This window comes from Penicillium verhagenii (assembly GCF_028828195.1).
Source record: "Penicillium verhagenii strain IBT 33310 chromosome Unknown utg000003l_segment0_segment0, whole genome shotgun sequence".
NCBI classification, from domain to species: domain Eukaryota; kingdom Fungi; phylum Ascomycota; class Eurotiomycetes; order Eurotiales; family Aspergillaceae; genus Penicillium; species Penicillium verhagenii.
The window spans coordinates 1,985,006-2,008,283 of NW_026643167.1; the positions used below are offsets into that span (position 1 = coordinate 1,985,006).

The 23,278-nt window shown below is 48.7% G+C and overlaps 9 protein-coding genes across 9 annotated transcripts; 4 read left to right on the forward strand and 5 right to left on the reverse strand.

The window, feature by feature from the left end:
• Nucleotides 1-1,055: 1,055 nt before the first annotated feature.
• N7466_002132 (zinc finger HIT domain-containing protein) lies at nt 1,056-2,433 on the reverse strand (the record flags this gene model as incomplete). The annotated part of the gene is made up of 3 exons (XM_057161530.1): nt 1,056-1,815; nt 1,882-2,325; nt 2,390-2,433. The coding sequence occupies 3 exons, from the start codon at nt 2,431-2,433 to the stop codon at nt 1,056-1,058; spliced, it is 1,248 nt and encodes a 415-aa protein (XP_057024815.1).
• A 661-nt stretch (nt 2,434-3,094) lies between these two features.
• On the forward strand, nt 3,095-4,066 carry N7466_002133 (oxidoreductase, short chain dehydrogenase/reductase family; the record flags this gene model as incomplete). Its single annotated transcript, XM_057161531.1, has 4 exons — nt 3,095-3,142; nt 3,223-3,515; nt 3,626-3,926; nt 3,977-4,066. The coding sequence occupies 4 exons, from the start codon at nt 3,095-3,097 to the stop codon at nt 4,064-4,066; spliced, it is 732 nt and encodes a 243-aa protein (XP_057024816.1).
• A 97-nt stretch (nt 4,067-4,163) lies between these two features.
• On the reverse strand, nt 4,164-5,627 carry N7466_002134 (uncharacterized protein; the record flags this gene model as incomplete). Its single annotated transcript, XM_057161532.1, has 5 exons — nt 4,164-4,501; nt 4,570-5,015; nt 5,068-5,191; nt 5,252-5,378; nt 5,451-5,627. 5 exons carry the CDS (start codon nt 5,625-5,627, stop codon nt 4,164-4,166), a joined length of 1,212 nt encoding a protein of 403 aa, XP_057024817.1.
• A 922-nt stretch (nt 5,628-6,549) lies between these two features.
• N7466_002135 (putative endo-1,3(4)-beta-glucanase) lies at nt 6,550-7,743 on the forward strand (the record flags this gene model as incomplete). Its single annotated transcript, XM_057161533.1, has 1 exon — nt 6,550-7,743. The coding sequence occupies one exon, from the start codon at nt 6,550-6,552 to the stop codon at nt 7,741-7,743; it is 1,194 nt and encodes a 397-aa protein (XP_057024818.1).
• Nucleotides 7,744-8,326: 583 nt separating this feature from the next.
• N7466_002136 (WD40 repeat domain-containing protein) lies at nt 8,327-13,767 on the reverse strand (the record flags this gene model as incomplete). The annotated part of the gene is made up of 4 exons (XM_057161534.1): nt 8,327-12,710; nt 12,768-13,076; nt 13,160-13,283; nt 13,374-13,767. 4 exons carry the CDS (start codon nt 13,765-13,767, stop codon nt 8,327-8,329), a joined length of 5,211 nt encoding a protein of 1,736 aa, XP_057024819.1.
• A 2,678-nt stretch (nt 13,768-16,445) lies between these two features.
• On the forward strand, nt 16,446-17,649 carry N7466_002137 (FAD-dependent oxidoreductase; the record flags this gene model as incomplete). Its single annotated transcript, XM_057161535.1, has 2 exons — nt 16,446-16,477; nt 16,542-17,649. 2 exons carry the CDS (start codon nt 16,446-16,448, stop codon nt 17,647-17,649), a joined length of 1,140 nt encoding a protein of 379 aa, XP_057024820.1.
• Nucleotides 17,650-18,423: 774 nt separating this feature from the next.
• On the reverse strand, nt 18,424-19,729 carry N7466_002138 (translation machinery-associated protein TMA46; the record flags this gene model as incomplete). Its single annotated transcript, XM_057161536.1, has 4 exons — nt 18,424-18,835; nt 18,913-19,471; nt 19,588-19,594; nt 19,673-19,729. 4 exons carry the CDS (start codon nt 19,727-19,729, stop codon nt 18,424-18,426), a joined length of 1,035 nt encoding a protein of 344 aa, XP_057024821.1.
• Nucleotides 19,730-20,722: 993 nt separating this feature from the next.
• On the reverse strand, nt 20,723-21,714 carry wos2 (Hsp90 cochaperone SBA1; the record flags this gene model as incomplete). Its single annotated transcript, XM_057161537.1, has 4 exons — nt 20,723-20,779; nt 20,844-21,113; nt 21,169-21,494; nt 21,693-21,714. The coding sequence occupies 4 exons, from the start codon at nt 21,712-21,714 to the stop codon at nt 20,723-20,725; spliced, it is 675 nt and encodes a 224-aa protein (XP_057024822.1).
• Nucleotides 21,715-22,272: 558 nt separating this feature from the next.
• N7466_002140 (ESCRT-III subunit protein VPS24) lies at nt 22,273-23,027 on the forward strand (the record flags this gene model as incomplete). Its single annotated transcript, XM_057161538.1, has 2 exons — nt 22,273-22,320; nt 22,392-23,027. The coding sequence occupies 2 exons, from the start codon at nt 22,273-22,275 to the stop codon at nt 23,025-23,027; spliced, it is 684 nt and encodes a 227-aa protein (XP_057024823.1).
• Nucleotides 23,028-23,278: the final 251 nt, after the last annotated feature.

Consider the following 23,278-nt stretch of genomic DNA (forward strand, 5'->3'; position numbering starts at 1 on the left):
GTTGTTTCTCATGTTCCAATCAACAACTCTGGCGGAGAAAGGGCAGGTTGAGATCTTGAATTTGGTTACTGCATATTAGTACATACTGCATCTTGCATCTAGCATCTTGCATCTCGCATCATCTTGAAGCCTGACATTTTATATTTTGCATTTATAGCGTTTTTTGTTTCTGATCCACTTGGATAAGCATGGTTGGAGTTTGATTTCATGTGATATAGTTGAATACCCTACCCTGCATCTTCGGGTTATCTAGCATTGAGTTTGTCTTGGTCTTTGATCAATCTGATTAACTCTTGGATAGTGCAGGTCTCCTGTCCTATCAATCGAGTATTTGAAACCGTCCATTTCGCTCCCATGGATCTACCAATTATATTCCCCTTGGACCACTTCGGCTTTCATCGGAATTACTACTAACAAGATAGCACTTGAGTGCTTGGAAGATTGGATTGGAACTTGAACGACGCGGATATGCGCTCTTTATTTGTTACGAATAGTACGTTCAGACCGACCGCAGGCCCACTAGCATTGTAACCAGTTGGTCTTTGGCACCCCTGGCCGCCGGAGCCTGGTCAGGCCGGATCATACAGGGCTGGGGGGCAGTTGCCCCGGCGGCGCCCGGCGAACGGTTAGCCCCGCCAGTCCCGCTAAGCTCCAATATTCGTACCCACCGGTTCCAGATGTCCCACTATGAACCGGATTTGGCCTACTCTACATCTTTTTAGTCGAATTTTTTACCTACCACGTTCTACTCTACTTACATACTCTCCGACCCCATTTTCACACAAAATAGTGAAATCCCGTCGAAAGTGTACAGAAATTTGTCAAAAATCGCTCTTAACTATGGGGGTGGTCCGAGCTTTTTTGACCCAATACTTAAGGCCAACATGCTCAAAATGTTGGATGCCTGATTGACTTGGTCAACATTGAAAATGAAACAAATTATATGGCAGCCTCCCGATGTCATCTTCACGATTATGTAGTAGATCCCAAATGAAAATGCTAAGAAATGATATTTAGTCTATAGTACAGTTGAGGCTTGGCTTTACAAGGCCTGCTCATGTTTCTGGTTCAAACAGATCGTGCTTCAGCACTTCCAGCACTTTTGCCTCATCCGCAGTCAGCAAATCAGCTGAGGCTCCCGTCAAGTCTGAAGCATCGGCCTCAGCCTCAAGCCCAGCCTCGGCTTCGCCCTGCTCTGCGTCCGCACTTTTGCCAATGGCTTCTTCGGGACCAACAATGCGTATGTATTCTTCTTCCATAATAAACGGAGCTGTGTCTTTCTCTGCGAGTAGCTTTTCCGGGGATTCTGGTAGCGCATATATCGTAGGGAACTCCATGACTGTTCGCTCCCGTAGTGCAGCTGCAAGGGTCATCAAAGGAGCCAGCGGTACCAATACTGGCTTTTTGAGTGTCGTTCGTGGACGGTGGAGGTAGAAGTATAGGCCACGGTGCGGGCCAATCGGTAGGTCTTGCGACTTCTCCTCCACTATTTCCGGGGTATTCTCAACAGCCTCAGAGTCCGACAATTGGATCGGTGGTGCCGGTTGAATTGGTTGCGTTTCTTTAGATTCAGTGACATTCTCCGCCGCAGTCGCAGACAAGGCCATGTCCGTCGAGTTTTGCGCCGCCTCAACACCATCCGCCTGCTGGTCGGTTTTTTCATCCTTCAAAGAATCCGAAGCAATCTTCTCCTGCTTCGGCAGCGGAAATCCACGATCATATGCCTCACCAATACCCTGGCCCTCCAAACAATTCCGAAGAATCTTCTCCCCAGTCGCAGAAATCCATTCCACCGACCAGCTAAGACACTTATGCCTGTACCAAAAAAAAAAGCCCGGTCAGAACTAAGTTTCCGCGAACAAAACTCCCAGCAAGACTTACTTCGGATGCCATCGCGAATTATTCAGCTTGTTCCTTGTCATTCCCCTCGGCGCCCTAATAACCGTCACCGCACCAGCCTCAGCACGGCGCAAAAACCCAGCTTCGCCCTTCACAAGGCCCTGCTGCGGGATCTTTCTCTTCCGCCCAGGCCCAGAATCTTGTAAATCATCTCCGTCTCCGTCGGCGGGAATCTGTCCCCGCGCAAGATCAATGCCCCGGTTCTCGACTTCTCGATCGGCGCGCTCGAGCGAGCGCTCGACGCCCGTGATGAAATTGAAGTCGCGGTCGAAGGCTGATTCGGTGGCGAGTTCACTGCGCTTGAGGTAGGCGGCTGGGTCACGGACACCGGAGCATTGGGACCAGAGTTTGTGTCGCCGTGTGCAGGGAAGAGAGCAGGTGCGGGTAGAGCAGCGTGGACAGCGGTATTTTGGGGGGTTCACATGGCTGTTTCGGGTTGAGTTAGAGCCTGGAGGTTTAACTCTTTGAACTAGTAGGGTTTAATATTTACCATATAGAGCACAGATCACTGAGTAGAGGGTCGGAGGTATCCATTTTGTTGGTGATCTAAAGAAATCGGGGAAATGCGACTTTTGAAGCTTGGGAAATTTGAGAACGCTTATCTACTTTTATCGTTATCGATAAGATTATTTGTTCATTCTGTTGCCTGAGGCCGCATTTCTTGATGCCTTGAAGCTTGTGGGGTTATTTACTCCCCAATTTCCTTAAACACATTCAGTAGATTTCTCAATATGTGATTCTAACTAAAATAGGACCTTCATTTGCCAGTCTACTGGTCTGTTCTGTACTCTTACATAAACCAAAAATTATATCCAAAGGAGGTGCATTGAGGTACACACATACTACTACACAGTACACAATTACTAGGGAGAAAATATACTTCTAATTTTAGGTAGCAATTGCGACTTTAAACATGGTTTTGAAAATTGCACCAGTCCTGCCAATAATGATGATATCGGGCGATATTATCATCCAAGTGAAATAAAATGGTGATTTGTGCACCATTCTATGGAGGTGTTCCCCCGTATTCCCCCAAAATGATCTCATTCATGTGCATGATGATCAATCATCAACCCGCGGCATTTCTAAGCAACCACCATTTGAACCCCGAGGCATCCGATATAAAGGCAGGCCCCTCATCATGGAAATTAAATATCCTGCAGAATCATTGATTTCTTCAGTCATCAATAACAAAATGTCTTCTAAAGCAGTTGCAATTATCGCTGGCGTCGGTGCCGGCACGGTATGTTTCGAAGGGCCTTGCTTCACTGTCGTCAACTGGTGACATCTGGGCAATTTCTAACCGCATGTGCATAATCCTAGGGCGCATCCATTGCGAGACGTTTCGCTCAATCATACAATGTGGTGGCCCTGGCCCGTAACCCAGAAAACTACAACGGCATTGTCGAAGAGATCACCGCCAGTGGTGGCCAGGCAGTCGGCATCAGCGCCGATGTTAGCGACAGCAGCAGTCTGAATGCTGCCTTTGCTCAGATCGAAAAGCATTTCCCTGGCTCTCCAGTGGTGGCAGCTATTTTTAATGCAGGAGGGGGTTTCGTGAGAAAGCCTTTCCTTGAATTGACAGAAGACGACTTTTCCAAGGGCCTTGATAACCCGTATGTATCATCTTGATTCATTCGCTTCCTTCAAACCGGGGCATACCTACCAATCTTTGATCCCTGTGCTGTCTAGACGTGGAAATGATTCGATGCTAATAAAAATACAGAAAGGGTGGATTTAATTTCGCCAAACTTGCTCTGCCACTTCTACTCAAAGCAAAAGACTCATCTGCCCACCCTCCAACCCTGATTTTCACAGGTGCCACCGCAAGTGTTAGGGGATCGCCAAATTTCGCATCATTCGCAGCGGCCAAGTTCGCTCTCAGAGCGCTTTCTCAATCTCTGGCGCGTGAATTCGGGCCTCAGGGTATCCATGTGTCCCATGCTATCATTGATGGAGTTATTGATATCCCTCGTACAAAGGCATGGGTATTCGAACACGAGGATGCCAAGCTGAGCCCTGATGCTGTCAGTTGCTTCTACCTTGAATTTAAATCACAATCGCTAACAACTTTTAGATTGCGGATTCTTACTGGCATCTGCATACCCAGCCACGATCTACATTTGCATTTGAGTTGGATCTGCGACCCTATGTTGAGAAGTGGTAAATATGAATTGGTACAAACGGGTCCTCAATTTGATCCGTTGTTATTTAATGAAATACATCATTCGAGTTTGCAATGTTCTTCTTCGGAGTTTCCCAGATCAATGGAATAATTTCCCTGGTTTGCCCAGTAGCTCTGCTTGAATGATGCCCCTGCTGTGGCCCTCTGTCAACCAGAAATTTGTAACCACTAGTCCTGTCGACTTCAGTAAGTCTCTCCATTGCTGGCGCGTTCGTTCTATCCCTGGGCACCAGACCATGACAATCATGTCAACCAATGTGTCTCGGGATCCGGCGTTTTGATCAGGAACGATGTGATCTTCGATCAAGATCTTGGAGTAACCCATTTCCATAGCAGCAGTAATATGGCCAAGAATGATTCTGCAATTACCATCGGACCAATCGTGCATAATGTGTTTCAAGTAATACACACGGGCATCTAAAAATAGGTTAGCTGATTCATAACAAGAAAGAATGCTGGGGGCATTTGCAGATAGAGTGACGAACATTTGACAGGTTGAGGTGTGAAGAAGTCATGCTTGACTCTCTGAATACTGTCATCGAGCTGTTCAATGTCATCAATGATCGACGGCAAATCTTCGAGCACTAGTCCCCCCATCGCTGATGGAAACCTCTCCTTGAAGCCAGCTAACTCATGGCCACGCCCTCCACCTACATCAACGAGAAGTGGGCGACCGGCCACAGTTCCATCTAAAAGCTCTTTCTGAACAGGGAACCAGTCTGCCCAATGAGCGGTACCAGCCCGTGTCCCTTCCATAAATGTATTGAAGCGACTTAAAGCCTCTGGATTCTCTCCCAGCCAATCCCAACATGTCCCGGATGTCTTGTAGGCGTATTGAAGGGGTCCGTTATTAGGATCTCCCGGGTTCTGATAGTTGATGCTCTTGAGAAAGTCTGGAGTTTTGTGAATGATGGGTGGAAAGTCGATGAACCTAGAACAGTATGAGGTAAATTGTTTACGCCAAGGCCCAACTCTACACTTACAGTGAATCCATTGTTCCGAGTGTTTCTCTCACTGTCATTTGGTGTGTCCACGGAGTGGGCAAATATTGGCTTGGACCGTGCTCTGCTGCAAACCCATTGTATACAAGGACTCGCATGATTCGCTCTGTTTAGAAATGGTCAAATTCAGGTAACTCAACAATAGCGTATGCGGTACTCAACGAACCAACGAGATGGATATCTGCACTCTCTTGGGTAGCTAGTTGTTGGCAGGTGACAAAGGTGGTCGATGGAGACAATACAGCGAAGATTCCCAAGTCAGAGGCAGTCTTGACAGCCATAAGCACCGTTGGCTTCAAAAGCGAAGAATTCCATCAGCCCATATACACATAAGGAGTGACTTGCAATAGTATCTGAGTGCTCACCAGCAGAAAGAGTTTGAAGATTGCATCGGCCGGGTTTTCGAGGGCTCGGACAAGAGCTCTAGCATTTTCAAGAGAAAGTTGTCGGTCATTTTCATTCCGAGTCTCTTTATAGGTGTCAACAGAGGCCGTCGTGGCTGCTGAAATGGTGGAGATATCTTCAAAGTCTTGAGTCGCCATGATTGTCCAGAATAGTATGTGAATGAAGCGTGTTGGAGACTTCAAAGGTAATGGAATCGTCAGTCTGGCAGAATAGTCAGCTCATCTTTATAGTCATCTCCAGTCCGAGACTTTTAAACCAAATGATTTGAGGGCGGCAGTCAATAACTAGGTAATTGTTCCACACGGACTGAGATAGGTATCACGCTGATCGATCGCCCAATCTATACGCCATAGCTGATTAGCGAAGTGACACAAGAATCTCAGCTTAGCACAGATTTTCATCTTTGTTGATCATGATATCATTTCCAAAGTTGAGAAGCCAGTTCATTATTATGAAGTTATACAACGGGGCAGGCTACAGTTACCATCGGCCATGATCAGGTGTGGGGTGATGGGAGATCGGGACGAAACGAGAACCATATGCATGGTGTGGGGTAGCCAAGTGCTGGATCGGACCCCTTTTTCCCTTCCATCATTGACTATTGGTCAAAGGAAAAGACCAGAGAATACATCTAAGTAGGTCAAAATTGAACATCTGAGAGATACAAAGGAGCAATATCCAATAGCATTTCAACATGGAGTCAAGGTGGGCATCAAGGGGTCTATGGTCCGAGTCCATTTATCCCTCAGAGACCTTGAATACTTCGACTGTGGATATTGTCTATTCAGAATTTAAAAGGCATGAAACATTAATTCATTGAAGAGAAGTCCAATCTCTCAACTCCTTCGTTTATGAGTTTTTAGTTGTGTCATGTAACTACTAGTAGTTGAAGACTTGAAGTTCTGTACTTTTCGATCGCGATGTCCGATTACTAATCAAACGCTGAGTCATCCACCAAAAACGTCATGGCCTGGAGCTATCTTGCTTTGCTTTCAAGTTTCAAGGTCCATGCACAGACTCCTGCTATCACCCCACCCTTAACGGCCACCGACACGCAAAATGGCCATGGATGATGCCTCGCCCCAGGCAGGCTCATATCAAAGCAACAATTCCTCGAGCAACAGCCCTTCAACATCATCACAAAGCCCTACCTCACAACTGCCGAACTTCTCAGGTCTACAGATCAAACCCGAGCTCTTCGTCAAGCCCGATCTTTTCACACTCTACTTTGGATTCTTCGGAAGCTCGGGATGGCAACGTTCGGCTAAGTCAAGAATTAGCGGGCGACTAGAGGGCATCTGGGCTCTAACCGGCCGCAACCCTACACAAGTCGAGGTGGACGCATTCACCGAACACACAACAAGAGGCCTATACTACGGACGAGCCGGTATCCCAGCATCAACATTTATTGGCGCAGCATGGATGTACAACAAGGGGCGGGAGACCTTCCCAGCCGGAAGCACGGCGAAAGATCGGGTTTCGTTCATGCGTCAGATGTGGTTCACTCAAAGAAAGGAGTTTCTGAGCCTGACGTCCAAGGTTGCTTTCAGACTACTCTTCATCGGCACCCTTGGTGGAATTGTCTCGAGCATAGCGTCGGCGTACGTAAATGTGAACGGCGCTCTTTCCGACCCGCGCTTGGAGGAGTGGAGGCACGATTCAAAGAACCAGAAGGAAGAGGATATTCGCAAGCGCAAGATCCAGCTTGTCAACGCAACGTACAACAGGTCGCTCAAATCGGTCGAGGATCAGATACAGGTGGGATCGGGCGGCTATGATTTTGCTTCTGAAGCTCGTGGGAACGAGTCTATGGGCGGCTTTGATTCGGTCCAGTCTCAGCAGCAGCAGTACGGGTACGATGCATCTAATGGGAGCCCGGGGACGTATCAGTCACGTCCTTCTCAGCCCCAGAGGAGCTCTTCCGATTTCTTCGGTAGTGATGACGACGCCAGCCCGACTGCGCCTGAGTACCGAGCTACAAACCCCGATGGCTCGGCCATGAGCTCTTGGGACCGGATTAGGCAGCAAAATGGTTCATCGAAACCCCAGCCTCCGGTGCGTCAATCTCCACAGGCATGGGGCCAACTGCAGAATCAGCCTAGGCCCGATCCTACCCCGGCTGGTGCTCAGGACCGATACGATAACGATAGGAACCGCGATAGAGAGCAGGCGCAAGCGGACTTTGATCGAATGATGGAGGCCGAGAGGAATGCGTCTGAGGAATCCACTAGTCGACGTGGTTGGGGATCATAAGTGTTTCAATTTTAACTATCTAACCACTGTACACTACTGTTACATTGATTTTTTGTCCTTGTAAATATCGATATTTGAATTGAAATTTCCTATGATAACTCTTCGTACCGTTATTATTGGCCTTTGCAGGCATGACTGTAGGGTACAGTGTTCCATCTAGTTGAAATCGCCGTCGACATTAAACGAAAGTAAAGAAACATAAGACCTGCAATTTTGGCAAGGGGAAGTAAAGAAAGATAGCGAAATGAAAATGCTAACCGTGTATACGAGAGACGAGGCCTATATCGCATGGGATAATTGCAATTGTTCCGGAAAGTGATCTGGGCAGGAGATCGAAATCATGAAAAAAAAATGGTGAATATAGTAGCAAGTGAGGGTATAAAGAACAGGAGGGATAAAGAGGGGGAATCAATATGGAGTCATGGACGAGAGAGGAGAACGTGAGTGGTTCGCTAAACATAAAAACATGCAGTCATAAAAATCAAGATGAAGATGAAGATATCAAAGAAAGAATCAAGTCAAAAAAGCGGCAAAAATCAGGATGGATACATAGAGAATTCATAACAAAAAGATCAAGCTCACTTTAAACACCATAGCCGGGACCAGGTGTATAGGCACGAGAGTGAAGTAGTTCGTACGGCATGTCGTTCTCAAGAGCATTCGATCCCCATTCCGTTGCCGTACCCCAGGGCTCGACGCTGCGACTATTGCCTCGAATACGCGTCAAGCTGCGCAGCTTGTTCGCGAAGCTCTCATTCGAGCTGCGATTCCGGCGATGTTCATACGAGGTGCGTTTACCGTTCTTGGAGTCACCCCCAACATCGATGTGGATCGTCGGAGCAGCGGTCATTGCGCGAGGAATCATGCGTCCCATGTCCTCGTTTTCGATGGCAACGTCGATAGTGGCTGAAGATTGTCGAGGAGATGTGGGGTCCACAGATATCGGGAACGGCGGCGGAGGCGGAGGGGTGTTGAGATGCTGGAGCTCGGGGAGAATTGGCGGAGGTGGCGGGGGAATTAGATCGTGAGGCCCGGGTCTTCGCTGCATTGCGTGCTCAATTGTTTCCTCGATGCTCACGGTTACTTGGGGGGATGTACCGGAGACATAGCCGCCGGAGCTGGTACGACGGTGGCCCATGTTGCGCGCGCGGCTGCTGGAGCGGCTCCGAGGAAGGTTGGGGTTGAAGTGTGGGTGCATTGGCAGTTCGGATGGCAGTGGGGGTGGGTTCATGTACTTGGATGCCTGGTTCTCTGGCATAGGTACCGACATGGACCGTCCGATCCTCTCGGCCGCCTCACTTTGGTATCGAGTATCACTGTGAATCTGGTGACCATGGTGATCATTTGGGATAAGGGGAACAGAGGGAGGTCGTTCTTCACGGCCGCCGCCATACTTGGGGTGCCTCATGGCTCGAGGTGTGGCTGGCAGTCCTAGGGGAGGCCGTGAGCCTGATGAGCTGGAATCGGAGCTACTGCCATATTCAGGCGAGCGCTTGGCTGGTGGGATCTGGTTTCGAGATGGAGCCCGGGGGAAGTAGGAGTTGCCATGGAATGGAGGGGGACTCTCGATGGGCGATCGACCATAATGCAAATCGCCTGGGAAGGGAATGTTGGGCGCAGACGGGTTGCGTGCAAGGGAGAGTCGACGCGCTTCCAATTCAGCGGCAGCTAACTCTCTCCTCTTCTTCTCGGCCAGAGTGACAAATGGTGTTGTTGGAGAGACTTGCTCATGGTTATCATTGGCAGCTGAAACGGGTCTGCTTTGACTGCGTCCATGCGCAAAGACGTCTTGGCCAAACGCTTTACTACTTAAGACATCCTCTTGACCAAAGGCTTTGCTGCTTAAAGTGGGAGCTTGTCCGAAAGATTTGGCGCTCAAGAGCTCCTCCTGTCCAAATGCCCGGTCCTCTTGCCCATACACTTGACTTCCCAAATCATCTTGTCCGAATGCTCTGTTGCTCAACATGCCCTCTTGTCCAAATGCTTGGGAGCTCAGGGTACTCTCCTGCCCAAAGGCTTGAGAGCTCAAAGTACCTTCTTGTCCAAAGACCAGAGGGCTCAAAGTCTCATCTTGCCCGAAGGTTTGAGCACTCAAAGACTGCTCTTGTCCAAAAGCTCGACTGCCCAGCTGCTCAAGTCCTCCAGTCTGAACGGAGGGCTCGAATTCAACAGGTTGACGAACCTCAGGTACACTCTGAGAGACCTTGTGTCTCGAATCAGGCGAAACATCTCGCTTGGAGTTGCCTCCTTTCTCCGTACCACGGCGGCGACTCGCGCTTCGATGATGCGAACGCAGTCGCTCCCGATTTCCAACAACGATTCGGAGAGGGTCTTCAGCGCCGTCCTGTTGTGAAGAATCCTGGCCAGGCAAGGTCATTGGCAGGGACATTGGCAAAGGTGAAGACGGCGAGCGAGCAGCAGAGCCTAGACGGTCAGTGCTACGGCCCCGGGACGATGGATCCAGCCTTTCCAGGGCAACACGGCTTGCAGTGTGTCGGCTAGAAGAGCGATGGCGATTTCGTGACCCCCCTGTCTTTCTCATCCTGCTACTGCTTCGAGCGCGCGAGTGTGACTTCTTTCGTGTTTCATCTCGTTTCTCCGTTTCCCCAATATGACAACGTGCGAGCTCATCGGGTGACATTGGGACTGGGGATGAAGGCGATCGTTTCGCGGGTTGGATATATCGGCGCTCATTTCGACCACGAGTCTCCTGGGATGCCTCCCGTGCTTGTTGGATATGCGGGCCTTGACCACCAGTGTCATCGGTATTTCTTCTTGTTCGACCAGAGCGCTGGCTGCGGTAGCCCTTGGCGTGGTAGTTGGCTTCGTCAAGACTACTGATGTACTGATCGATGCTACGGCTGCTCACACTTGGACTCTTGGCGGAACTGTAGCTGTGTACCGTTGAGGTACTCTTTGCGCTGTGAAGTAAGCCGGTATGATTGCGCGGGCTGGCGACTTCCTCTGTGTGGACGAGTTCAATCTGGAGTCCGACTGGCTTTCTATCTCGAGAGCCGTTCTGAATGTCAGAGTGATCCTTAAAAGCTTCGAAAACACCGGCTGCGGGCGATGGGAGTCCCTTGATAGAGGCGAACTTGTCGGAAGCTTGGACAGCTGTCTGGGGGCTTGGCTTCATGGAACCATGGCTAGGTGCATACTTCGTTGCTGAAAGTAAGAGCCCATCGGTGGATTCGTCCTGACTCTGCTCCTGGGCGCTGTTTTCTTCGGCCTCCGAGGTGGAGCCATACGCGCTGTTGGTATTGTAGGAGCGAGACCTAGAGAACGTCGGAGGATGTACATCCACCGGGGTCTCACCAATTGAGGGCAAACGGCGCCGATTGAAGGCAGGGGTGTTTGTCCGGGACGCTGATGTCATCGCCTGATTCAGACTCTGGATGTTGTTAAGCTTCCAGGAGCCCAGTCCACCAGGAGACAGAGCGGAATCAGCCACGGCAGATTCAGCAATTGGTGTGACACCAGGTGCATTGGTTGGCGTTCGGTCGTCAGACTTGAGCCCAGGGAATCGGAACCGGTTGTTGGGCTGCGCGTCGAAGGACGTGATGAGTTTCAGAGCTGGAGTCTTTCCAGCTGAACGTTGGTTAGATGCCGACTTTGGTCGAGACGGGGGAGCCGTTGGATGCATAGATTGCATGGACTGCATAGGGTCAGGCGAGGCCAGTGGTGATTTTCCTCGAATGATCTCGGCAAAAGAAGCCGCCTGTTGAGCAGCTGGAGAAGTCCATGGCTCAGAGGGTTCTGCACCGGTACACATAAAACAGCGAATCGCAAGTTGCTGCTGGGAATGTGAGACCACATACTCTCCCCACCTCCTTACAAGATATGATTGCCGTTGCCAGTCTGATGGCATTAGGAGACATGTCATGAGAATTGCCTCCATAAAGTGACTGCGCGACACATAGACCTCGATGGCATCGTTACTATCTCCCAGGCCGAGTAAGATGGAAGCTGCAGTATGGATATCCCCAATCTCCAGCAGTTTTTGTACAAAGCTCTGACCAACTTTGTTTGCTTGGGCCTGTCCACTCATTTGACTCAAAGCCAATAGCATCCAGTCCGAGGTAGTCGTTGGTCCGGTGCTAATCATCTCAGCCATCTGATCTGTATCGGTCTCTCCAAGCCATTGTGCCAAAAGAATCGCGCTTTGACTTCCAGGTGCATGGCGACTCCACTCATCTCTGATCAAATCTGAAATATCTCCTTCCCAGCCAAAAACAACGCTAAGCATTTGCTGTCGCAGATCGTCAGGAGTCAAATGATTTTCATCAAATGGCGGTTGCGATTTATAAGGCACATCGTTCAACCGTGCTCGCATGAACGGGAAAAGATCTACAATATTCCTCTCTGCAGGGCTCATTTGCACCTCATTCCGCAATCTGGATCCAGCACGAGAACTCTTGACTGAAGACATCGAGACTGACGAGGCATACGGGAATCCCGCCGATGGTTGTGGTGTATCACGGCCAGCCGATGTCATTGAAAATGTGGTTGATGTCTGTCCTGAGCGGCTGGGCGGCGAGAAAGCATCGGCTCTGTTGTACTTGCCAGATGAGGCCTTGGAGCTAACAGATTCCGTTCGACTTCTTGATGATGCAGGACTAATTAGATCCGCCCTTTGTTGTCGTAGGTTATCGAGTCCATTGGAATCAAATGGTGTCCGCCGTGTAGTCGGTGGTTCTCGAATATCCGGGGGGTCCTGCAGACGCCTTGGAGACATTGTCTTTGACCTTTGACTCTCGGATGTGGCCGAGCGTGGAATAACTGGAATATGTTGCACATTGGCTACCATTGCCGGATTATCGACATCATACTGCTGAACTGTGTTATTGGGTCCAATGGTGAATAGTGTCGCGGTTGCACCGTGGTTGGCCAGTCCTCGCACTCCATCCATGGTTGGAATTGGTTCGTAGGTTACGTGCTTTGTGCGAACATCCCAAGCCCATGTTTCACTAGTTAAGATCAAGTCAATATTTATATCGAATTTCCTTACAAACTCTTCCACTCACCCTTCAAGATATTGCACAATCTTTCCATTTTTAGACCATCCCATCCATTTCGGATCCGCCGAGGTAGAATCCGATCTTTTCAACACACGAATCACTCTGGGCGCTTCTTTCGTCGGTGGCTTTGATACACTCCACACTCTTAAATCGCCATTTGAAGCTTGGGTTGCTAACATGTCAGATTTCTGCTTCGAGGAGGAGGCATGCCAGGCGAGCGAGATGATTGGTGAAGGTCCGCGTGAAGTGGTCAAGGTGTGAAGAATGGTAAATTGAGGGAGTAGGGTTGCGATGAGAATTGATCCGTTTTGATATCTGGCGATTTCAATTGTTAGATTATAAATCCACAACAGTATGTACTAGTAAATGTGAGATTTTGGAAGGCAGAAGAAACATACCCAATTGCATAGGTTCGACAATCCATAGCCGGAGCAAGAGATGTAATAGGGTCGAAAATTGTGCGCGCTGAAATGTGTTCCGATGTGGAGGGCTCAAACAGAATTACTTCACCTTTGCCATTGCCTGAAGGACGAATAATAAATCAGTAATCATATATCAATAAATCTATCATCTCAGTTGCACTGGGAATGGCCTCTTCCAAGGTTCTCATACCGAATGCGACATTGCCATTACGCATCCATGATGCAACTCGCAGGTGCTCAAAAGATGCAAATCTTGCAATTTCTGTGCCTGTGAAGATATCCCATACAATCGCTGTTTGGCCTATATCATAACTGACAACCAGTCGACCCGCACCGCGCTCGCTCACATTATCCACTGATATAAACTCGATATTTTCTTGGTGGCTACTGAATCGGCGCTCGACTGCAAGTGTGTCATGGTGTAGACACAGGATGGTGGTATCCTGTGTATATAGAAACAGTGATGCCGTGGCAGCACAAGGTTCGAACCGAGGCTCCGCCGGTTGTGCTTGTGGCGCCATAGCTTTGACGGTCTTCGAGGGTCGCGATTCTGATAAACTCCTACTCCATGTTAATTTATCCATCCTGTTTTGTTTCTGCATCTGTGTTTTCTTTTTCTATTCCTTTTTTTGGATTCCTTGAGATCAAGTGGGAATAAATGGATGTTAAACCCCAGCAAGAGCTTAGGCTTGTTGCTCCAAGTCCCAGGTGTTTTTAGGGAAATGTAGGAACCCCACAAACCCACGAGGTAAGATGCAAGGAATGAAAAGAAAAGAGGTTCTTTTTTAAAAAAAGAAAATAGGAAAAAAAAAAGAAATCGAAAAATGTAAGAGACTAACCTGATTCCGTTCTTGCCAGCTCAGAAGTTACTAATTGGTCACGACCCTAGATTACCATTCAAGGTAGAGGGGAAAGAGCGCGGATAGCGCCAGGCATTTGGAGACTTGGAGAGATGCCGTGGGGGGGTTAGTGCCTGGCAAGGCGAAAGGATTGCAGGAAGCTAGCTGTCGGTGGTGATCTGGGCCTTAAGAAGGCAACGTTGGAAGCGAGCTGTGGGTTATATGCAACCAGGCGAGGATTGGAATAGTTTGAATGCACGAACTGCACGACCGCACGACTGGGGTGGGAGATATGGACAAGAAAAGAGGACAGGGATTCGGAAGGAATTTGATGACCACGTTCATCACATCCCATGAGTCTTAGCGTGGCTGGAAGGGCTTAAGTTTGTGACAGGACGTGGGGTGGAGGTGGGTAGCGGCAGGGGTGTATATCTATACTATATACGCTTATAAAATCTGGCGCCACACTGGTTGTGGAGCCAAGGAATTTGGAGATGCGCTTACTCCGGTAGGACAGACAGAGCGAAAATGGAGAATATCAGGATAATAAAGGGGTATAAAGGAGAAAAAGGAGAGAAAGGAGAAAGAATTGCTCGCCTTTTCGACCAAAATGAATCAGAGGGGCGCCGGTAGCCGATCAGAATCTTGGGAGGCATTGAGCCATGGAGCAATCGGGGTTGGCGCCGGGGCACAACACAAGGCGCTTCATTTTACGACCAACCATACAGCTGGGCCTAATGGGAGGCACCGAGAATCCACCATTGCCCGAAAAGATGGGGACTGCCAGAAGCATCACATCATTAGCGGAGACGGTGAGATCGATGCTTTTTGGTGGCTGGGTTGCGTGGGCTCTAGGTCGGTGGGACTGCAACCAACGAGCATACAGAAACCAGACAGAAGAAGTTACAGGGTGGGTTTAGATCAATGCAGGAAGCTCCCGAATCACAGACGGGAACCATCAGCATCTGGTTTTCCAAGGCCGGACAGGGTTGTGGGTCCTGGCGATATCAGAGAAAGCGCGTGGAGTCGGGGGGGCAAAGTCGATCTTGTAACGAATCAGGGTGTGTGTTGTTTTTTTTTCCCCTCTTGGTATTTGATGTATTTTCTGCATGAAATTATAGATTGACGAGAGTGATGAAAGTGACAGCCGTTGAATTGGAGGATTGTAAAGGGTAAAAGATCCGGTGACTTCCCAGCTAAGTATTGTATTGTTTGTATTGTTTAGATCTATATTGTTCAACACCCAAAAACTAACCACTATTGGAAAAAACCGCTGCAATAACCCGTTGCGAAACGTGAGAATTACCCAAGTCGAGTTAATAAAATATTTCTGTTTTCTGAGACAAGGAAAATGCCAAAATTGCCAAAATTGCCAAAATTTCCAAATTCCAATGTGATAGAGGAGATCCGTGCAGGTTAGTTGACAAGCTGCAGCTTTCGTCACGTTTCATCCACCAATCACATCCCATCACCGCTGATCGCTCGGCGCCTACGCCAACTCTATTCAACCAATAACTCTTCATATCTGCCAGGTAGGTGAGAAATAGTGATGGGAGATAGTTTCCAGAGGGTCTTTGAGGCAACCTATCAAATTTCTCAAACATCACTACGGAGATCTCCTCTCTTGCAGCCGTTTCTACCCTGAAGTTTCATACTAATCATACTAGTAGTTTCGAGGAGGAGATTAAAAGGACATCGTTTCGATGGGAGTGACTGTTGATTTTGATTGCCTTTTTTCTCTCTTCTTTCTTCATGCAAATCAAAGTAGGTCCCTGACCTTGTGTGATGTGACTGTGTGCTTCGAGCCGGGCTTATGCTTGCTGCACATCAGGCACATAATATCGTGCGTTCCTAATGGAGCTTGGGCCTTCTACTCAAGTAGTGTCGGGGAGAGGGACAAGGCACATCCGGAGAGTTTTACAATCGAACTTGAAGTGAGGTTGGGAGACTGCGTTGCACGATCCGGTGATCAATCCCAATTTTTCTTTTGGGTCTCTTACCTCGAAGTGGTAAGGCTTGCGGGAACTGGATCCTAAGAAGCGGACATGCGGTCCGCAGATATGCTGATCAACTAGACGCTCAACGCTTTTAACATATGATCATATAGATTATCACGAGATGCACCTTATATTCAAGCCTCATAAAGTCCACGTTCATTCTTCTACTATACTTTTCTCTCTTTTTTTTTCTCTTTAGTTTTATTTTGCACCTGGTGATATCTTTGCTGACAGCCTTGTTTACCCGTGACCTCGTATCTGAGCGTGCGGGGCTTATCGCACCCGGATATTCAATGTTGACTCACTTACTTCAAGAACTCCAACCCAACATATCATATGTGCACGTTCGCTAATAAAATCTTCCTGACCATTTAATTGTCCAACTATAATCTCTTCTCGCGCTTGTTACCGTGCTATAGTACAACCATGTCTGACCCCGAGACCATCGTTATCATAGGGTAAACCCAATATAACCGACCGATATCAAAATGACCCATTACCAACAAACTAACAACATTCTAGAGCCGGCGTGATAGGTCTAACAACCGCGTTGTGTATCCAACAATATCTAACCCCCACGCAATCAGTGCTCTTAGTAGCCAGAGATTTCCCATCCGACACTTCCGTCAACTATGCTTCCCCATGGGCTGGAGCGCATTATCGTCCGGTGCCGGGATCCTCACCACAGGCGCTCCGTGAAGCTGGTCAGGCGCAGCGGACGTACGAGTTCATGAAGCGAGTCGCCGTGGATGAACCGGGCGCAGGCGTCAACTTTACTCAAGGCATTGAGCACCTCGAGGCCCCACCGGCTGAGTATCTGGATGCGCAGAGCGTGCGCAATGTCTATGGGCATCTGGATGAATTCCGTCATCTTGAGAGTAGCGAGGTGCCCGACGGCGTGAAATGGGGTGTGCAATATGGCACTTATGTGGTCAATTCTCCAGTTTATTGTGCGCATATGCTACGCAAATTCGTTTTGAAGGGTGGGAACACTAGACAATACACCCTTGCGAATCTGAAGGAGAGCTTCTCTCTGGCTTTGAATGTAAAGACCGTGGTTAATTGCTCTGGGCTTGGTTTTGAGGATCCGAAATCATTTATTATCAGAGGTATATACGCTTTGTTCACAATTCCTAAATGGTCTCGCTTTGATGATCAAGACTTGAATGCTGATATCAAGCTTTCTTCGGGATGTCCAGGTCAAACATGTCTCGTTCGCAACCCTGTTTCAGAGACTATTACCCGTCAAAATGAAGATGGAACCTGGTCATTCTGCATTCCACGTCCACTAGACGGCGGGACAATTATTGGTGGAACGAAAGAGGTGCACAATTGGGATCCAAACCCCTCGATGGAGACTCGAGCAAGACTCCTCGCCAACGCAGCGAAGTGGTTCCCTTTCACACCCGAAAGCAGTGGCCAGTTCGACGTGATTCGTGATATAGTCGGGAGAAGGCCTGCTAGAGAAGGTGGGATGCGAATCGAAGTCGAGGAGATCGGGGATGGTAACCGGTTCGTTCATGCATATGGTGCCGGTGGACGTGGCTTCGAGCTTTCACGAGGCGTCGCGGAGGACACTGCGGCGTTGATGTTGGAAATTGGAATCTTGCGGGAGAAGGCCGCTCTTTGAGTGTGTCCCGAGGTCTTGGGTCTACCCGTCTACTAGTTGCATACTTGTAATGATCACTTCAAATGTTGCCCTCAAGTGCTTGAAGTTATGTAGGCCTACTGCCTGATTCAATGCTTGCCATCCTATGTATGATAATATGAATGATTGTCAATTACGCTCTGGCGGTCATAACTGGGCATCATAGGCGTGTCCAACGGTGTGTGCACTGTATGAGGCCCGAGTGTATGTTTGTCATCGGAGATCGGGACCAGCCCTTGAATCTTAAGGGACCTTGTAGGCTAGTGAGGGTTTAAGTGTCGAGGACCTCAATAAATCTAGATATATCAAAGGAAATGGTTGTGATCAACTTGGAAAATCATGCAATACTGGGAATAAACGGACTTTTTGCTACCAAAGCAAGCTGTCATAACAAGATATCAATCGTTGAATCTTCCGTCACATAAGGCACAGGATCTTTTTAAATCCCTCTGCCCTCATTACCATCCACCCCGCCATTTCCCTCTGCAAAACAACCGATAGTTTAGAGAGGATGGAATGAAAAAAAAGGGTGACTGGGTGAGCCTTGAGTGACACGACGAGGTCATGCAGCGCAAAGATTCAGTGCATCATGAGACAACACCGAACAGAAGGCGATTGCAGCGATCACTCGTCATGGAGATCCGGTCCCTGTGGGCCGACAGGACCGGCCTGGGTATGGTCGGTCTGCGAGATCCGGTAGGAAACGGTCCCTTCTCTAGGGCCCACGAAACTAGTCTCGCGAGGAAATAAGGGGGCTCAGCCCGCAGTAGGAACTTCAATTCCGGGAATCCCAGAAAGCTTGCCCATCCGCTCCTCTTCCTTTTGCTCACGTAGCTTCTCAGTCTCTTCACGCAGCGCATCCAGATTGAAACCGTCGTCGTCATCATCCGACTCTTCATCACTGCTCTCCTCGTTCTTCCAGTCACCAGCCTCGAACAACGAACGACCAGTAGCCTCCTTGGCCTTCTGTGCTTGCTCCTCGGCGGCCTTCTTGCTCAAACGCTCCGTCTTCCACTTGGCGAAGGTTTCCGGGTTGACTGGTGTCAGTTTACCGGTCAACAGATGCCTCTCGGACTCCAACCAGTCTTCCAAAGTGAGGGTGTTAAGCGGCGACTTGTCCATGAGTGCCTTCTCGGCCGCCTTCTGCTCCTTGGTCTTGAGAATGAATCTGTTGCAAGGAAAGTCAATAATGTGAACATGAAAGGCAAAATTTTGGTGAGAAAAAAAAGAGTGTGTTCCACATACCCTGGAGGCAAGCTGTGCTTGTACATGCACTTATCACCACCATTCGGACAGACCCAGAACCAACCATACTTCTGGTTCTCCACAGCCTCGATAAAGAACTTGCAAACCTTATCGGTGGTTGTCCGTGGGTTTCCATGCTTGCTCATCACGACACTGCGCAACTTCTCTTCGTCCCAGTTGTCCATAGTATCGGCCTTTTTAGTGTCCTCTTCGCCTTGGCCTTCACCTTCGCCCTCGCGGGAGTCGGTGTACAGATCCTTCTTGGCGGCCTTGCGCTCAATGTTCATGTCGTGACTGAACTTGCACTTCTTACCCTTCTCGCATCCACCCTTCTTGTGGAACATGCAGAGAACAGTCTTCGGGTCAACACCGAAGGGAACCTTCTGTACCTGAACGGGCTTGAACAGCTCTGCGGCTTCCTTCTTGGCGAGTTCTTCAGCTCTCTTCTCGGCCTCGCGCGCGGCCTTCTCGGCAGCCTTTTTCTTCTCATCGGGATTTTTGTTGGATGCAGCTTGCGCGTTCAACTGAGTGATTTGTCTCTTGGCCGCTCCTCCTTTTTCTGTTTAGAATTGTGTTAGTCGAATGTGTTGCGGAGTCGTATTCTTGGTGGAAATGAGTGTGTTCGGAGCATGTAAAGAGCGTGTGGATTTTTTCGGTGACGTACATTTTTCATACCAAATGTCTATTATGGATTTGAGTGTTAGCGATCGGTTGAAGACATTGCGAATTATCCATGGAGATCGGATAGCATGAAACAAACCTTGTCATCGACGGTCTTCGTCTTCTTCTTAGGCTGGTCGGCCTTTTTGGGTGCCATAATGACGGATTGGGCTCGTGTGAGGCCGTGTAAATGGGAAAGAAAAAAAAATTGAGGAATGCGCCCGGTCGCGCGAGTCGCTGTTCAAGATATAAAGAACGCTGATGCAACCCAAAATAAAGACAGGGAGAAGCCCAGATATGAAGTCAAGGCAGGGTATGCTGTGAAGAGCTGAGATTGAAGAGAGAAAGAGGAAGCCCTCCACAAATTCGAGGGGTGAGAAGTGTGGCGGCACAATCTGTGACTGACCAATGACCGCCCGTGCCCTTCAAGTATATTCAAGGGTTGATTTCAACACAACCACATGTGAGTCTCATTACAGTGTGAATAAAGTGATAAAAAGGGCAGTCAAAGGAATAATGCTTTTGGTTATCTTCTACTTTGACTTCATACCCTCCTCTATTATTTCATACGTGGTGAATTGGCCAAAATTCCAACCAGAGGAACCATTTGCGTCATAGCCCCATTTCTCTCCTCCCACACATCATATTGCACACCGTAGTGGGATTGCCCAGGAGAAGGAAACTGAAATTTTTCTTTGTTTTTTTTTTTTTTTTTTTTCTGTCTATATCTGAATGAAGGCGCTACATTGGTATATGGCGTTTAAATACAATTGATTGTCATTCGAGCGTCTTGACTAATTCAAATGTTGTAGGGAAATATTCTTCATGCACATGTGGGCAGGCATATATTCCTCAGGTGGAATACTGCATTTTATATGTAATTCCACTACGAGCAAAATTTCAACATATCAATTGATGAAAGGTCTTTCCAGGAACCTTTGAAGATCAGAAACTACCCAGATTGAGGGTCAATCCATTTGATAGTTCAGCTGGGTTAAGTTACTTTTTCTACAAAAAAGGGAAATCCCAAGAAAGCCAAAGAAAACAGTATCTGGCATACCATCCCGCAGGCGCCTGAATGCACCCATGTTTTTTTTCATTTCTGGTCGTCATAGATATTCTGAGAGCAGCTATCCTCATGATGATATATTTAAGAAATCTCCTGGATCTTGGAGGACTGCTCGTCCTCAAGCTCAGGAAGATCATCCTGGAACGTCATTATTAGCATATTGTATATGAGATTCAGCTTGAAGCCCAAAGATAGTACTCACATCATCCTCCTCCTCCTCAGCACCCTGGGCTCCGAAGCCACCGGCACCGCCAGCCAGGGCACTCAGGTCGGGCATACCACCGGCACCGCCCATCATGCTGCTCAGGTCGGGCATGCCACCCTCGCCGCCCATCATGCCGCCGAGCTTAGAGAAGTCAATGTTGCCAAGGCCACCACCGGTGCCCTCGCCCTCACCGCCGCCACCCATACCACCGAAGTTGTTGGCATAGTCGTCTTCGGGGGCCTCGTCCTGCTCATCCTCATCGACCCACTAAAATTGGGTCAGTCCGTGATCTCAAGCCCAAAATTCAACGGGCGATGCATACCTTGTCGAAGTCGGTCTTGAGGAAGTGAGCCTTCTTGGCCTCCTTCAGAAGACGGGGCCAGAACTCCTCCTTCAGCTCCTTCTTGCGCAGGACCAACTCAACCTCACGGTCGGTGTGGTTCACTTTGCTGTTCTCAGTGTCGATCTCGCCGTAAAGGTCCAGAGAGGTCTTGTATGTAACACCCTTGCGAGAGGCACCGGTGAAAGAGACGTTGGTAGCAGTGAGCTCCAACTTAGCCTCCTCCTTGGGGACCTCAGCGGCCTTGATGCTCACGTAGAGGTAGTTGCGATCGGCCTGGTCAGCCGAGGAGCGCTGCGCCCAGGTAACTAAAAAACGAAACAATTCCCTGGTCAGTGTTTTCTCACTTTTTTTTCTCCGATGAACTTGTGAAATGAACATTGCATGGAACTCCACTCCGCCAAATATTCAAGGACTGAAATACCGTCATAGCGATTTTCATTGCAAAAAGGGCAGGTCCGAATGTTTGGAGCAGAGCGGGGAAGTTGGAAGCTGCCACAACTTACCTTCAGGCTGTGCGGTAGACATGATTGATAGGAGAAGTAAGTAAGATCCAAAGAGAATCAAAACTTAGGAGAGGAAAGTAAGTATTTGAAAGAGATGGGAAAGGTGAGCGTGGTGGGAAGAAGGAGAAGCTCACAATGAAAGCATGAACTGCACCGCATTCACTTCATGCTAGAATGTACTGGAAGCACGGTCGGGAGTTGTTTGCTTGGTTTGTTGCCTTGTTAGGCCTTGCTTTTCAGGCGAAAGAGCGGAAATCGCAATATATCTGACTAAGCACTTCCTGCCCCCCTCCGCCAAGTTGCCGCAGGCATCGCAATCCAGATAAGACAAACACGAGTATTCAGCATTTCTGTCTGCTGAGGGATTCCGCCTTGTCCTTACTAGTAGTTTTCTTGGTGTCTGTTCAATCCCAGTATTGTTACTACCCCCGCCATTACTGCAAAGCGTGCGCCTAGTCCACCAACCATCCCACGTTGCTCAACACCTTGAATCTACCTACTACTTGGGACTCAGATCATCCAGAAAGACGACACTTGAGTTATTTTACAAGATTTCCCTACCGACAATAGCAACAAAATTATGGAGACGTTAAAGGCAGTCTTCTTTGGGCCTGACCCCCAAGTTCAGGTAGGCAAGATACCCATCAACCGTCAGGTAACACCGCATTCAGTTCAATCCTCTGACTGTTAGATTATCAGATGAGAAAATGCAATGCCCTCATCCGCGCAAATACCCGGCAACTCGACCGAGACCTCAACCAGCTCAAAATCCTTGATAATAAGACACGACAATATATCATTAATGCCTCCAAGCGAGCGCAGAGAAACCCATCGCAAGCAAAACAAGCAATGAGCGAAACCAAGACATTTGCCCGAGAGCTGGTGCGAATCCGCAAGCAAAGTTCGCGTTTAAACACGAGCCGCGCTCAATTACAAAGCGTGGGGATGCAAGTCAACGAGGCGTTTTCCGTTCGCAAGATTCAAGGCAGTCTACAAAAGTCGACCGCGATCATGAAAGATGTGAATACATTGGTGCGAATGCCGGAGCTTCAACATACCATGCATCAGCTTTCTACGGAGTTGATAAAGGCCGGGATTATCGAGGAAATGGTGGACGATGCCATGCCTATTGATGATATGCTGGAATCGGAGGACCTCGAGGCCGACGAAGAGGTAGACAGGATTTTACAGGAGATTTTGCAGAGCAAACTTTCCCAAGCACCGGCCAAGCCCGAGTCGCCAGTCGAGGAGGCCCCGGTTGCCGAGCCAGAATTCGAGGACCAGGAAGCGACCCTCGAACAAATGCGAGACCGCCTGGAAGCCCTAAAGAGTTGATCCATTGTTTGGGACTACATCTTCCGTTTCCCCCTTTACTTCCATCATACCTTCGAAGCGCCTCGACCGCGCTTGGATCGTCTTTGGTCGTCTTTGTTAATTTTGAAAGGAGTCCAGAATACGATTCCTTCATCTGCAGGCGCATGCAGGCTGGACCTACATAGAATGAATGATTTTTACTACCGCTTTGTGATTATGTGATCGGATTTAGTCCGAAGTAAGCCCTATAGTGGCCTTGATACAGGGTTGAA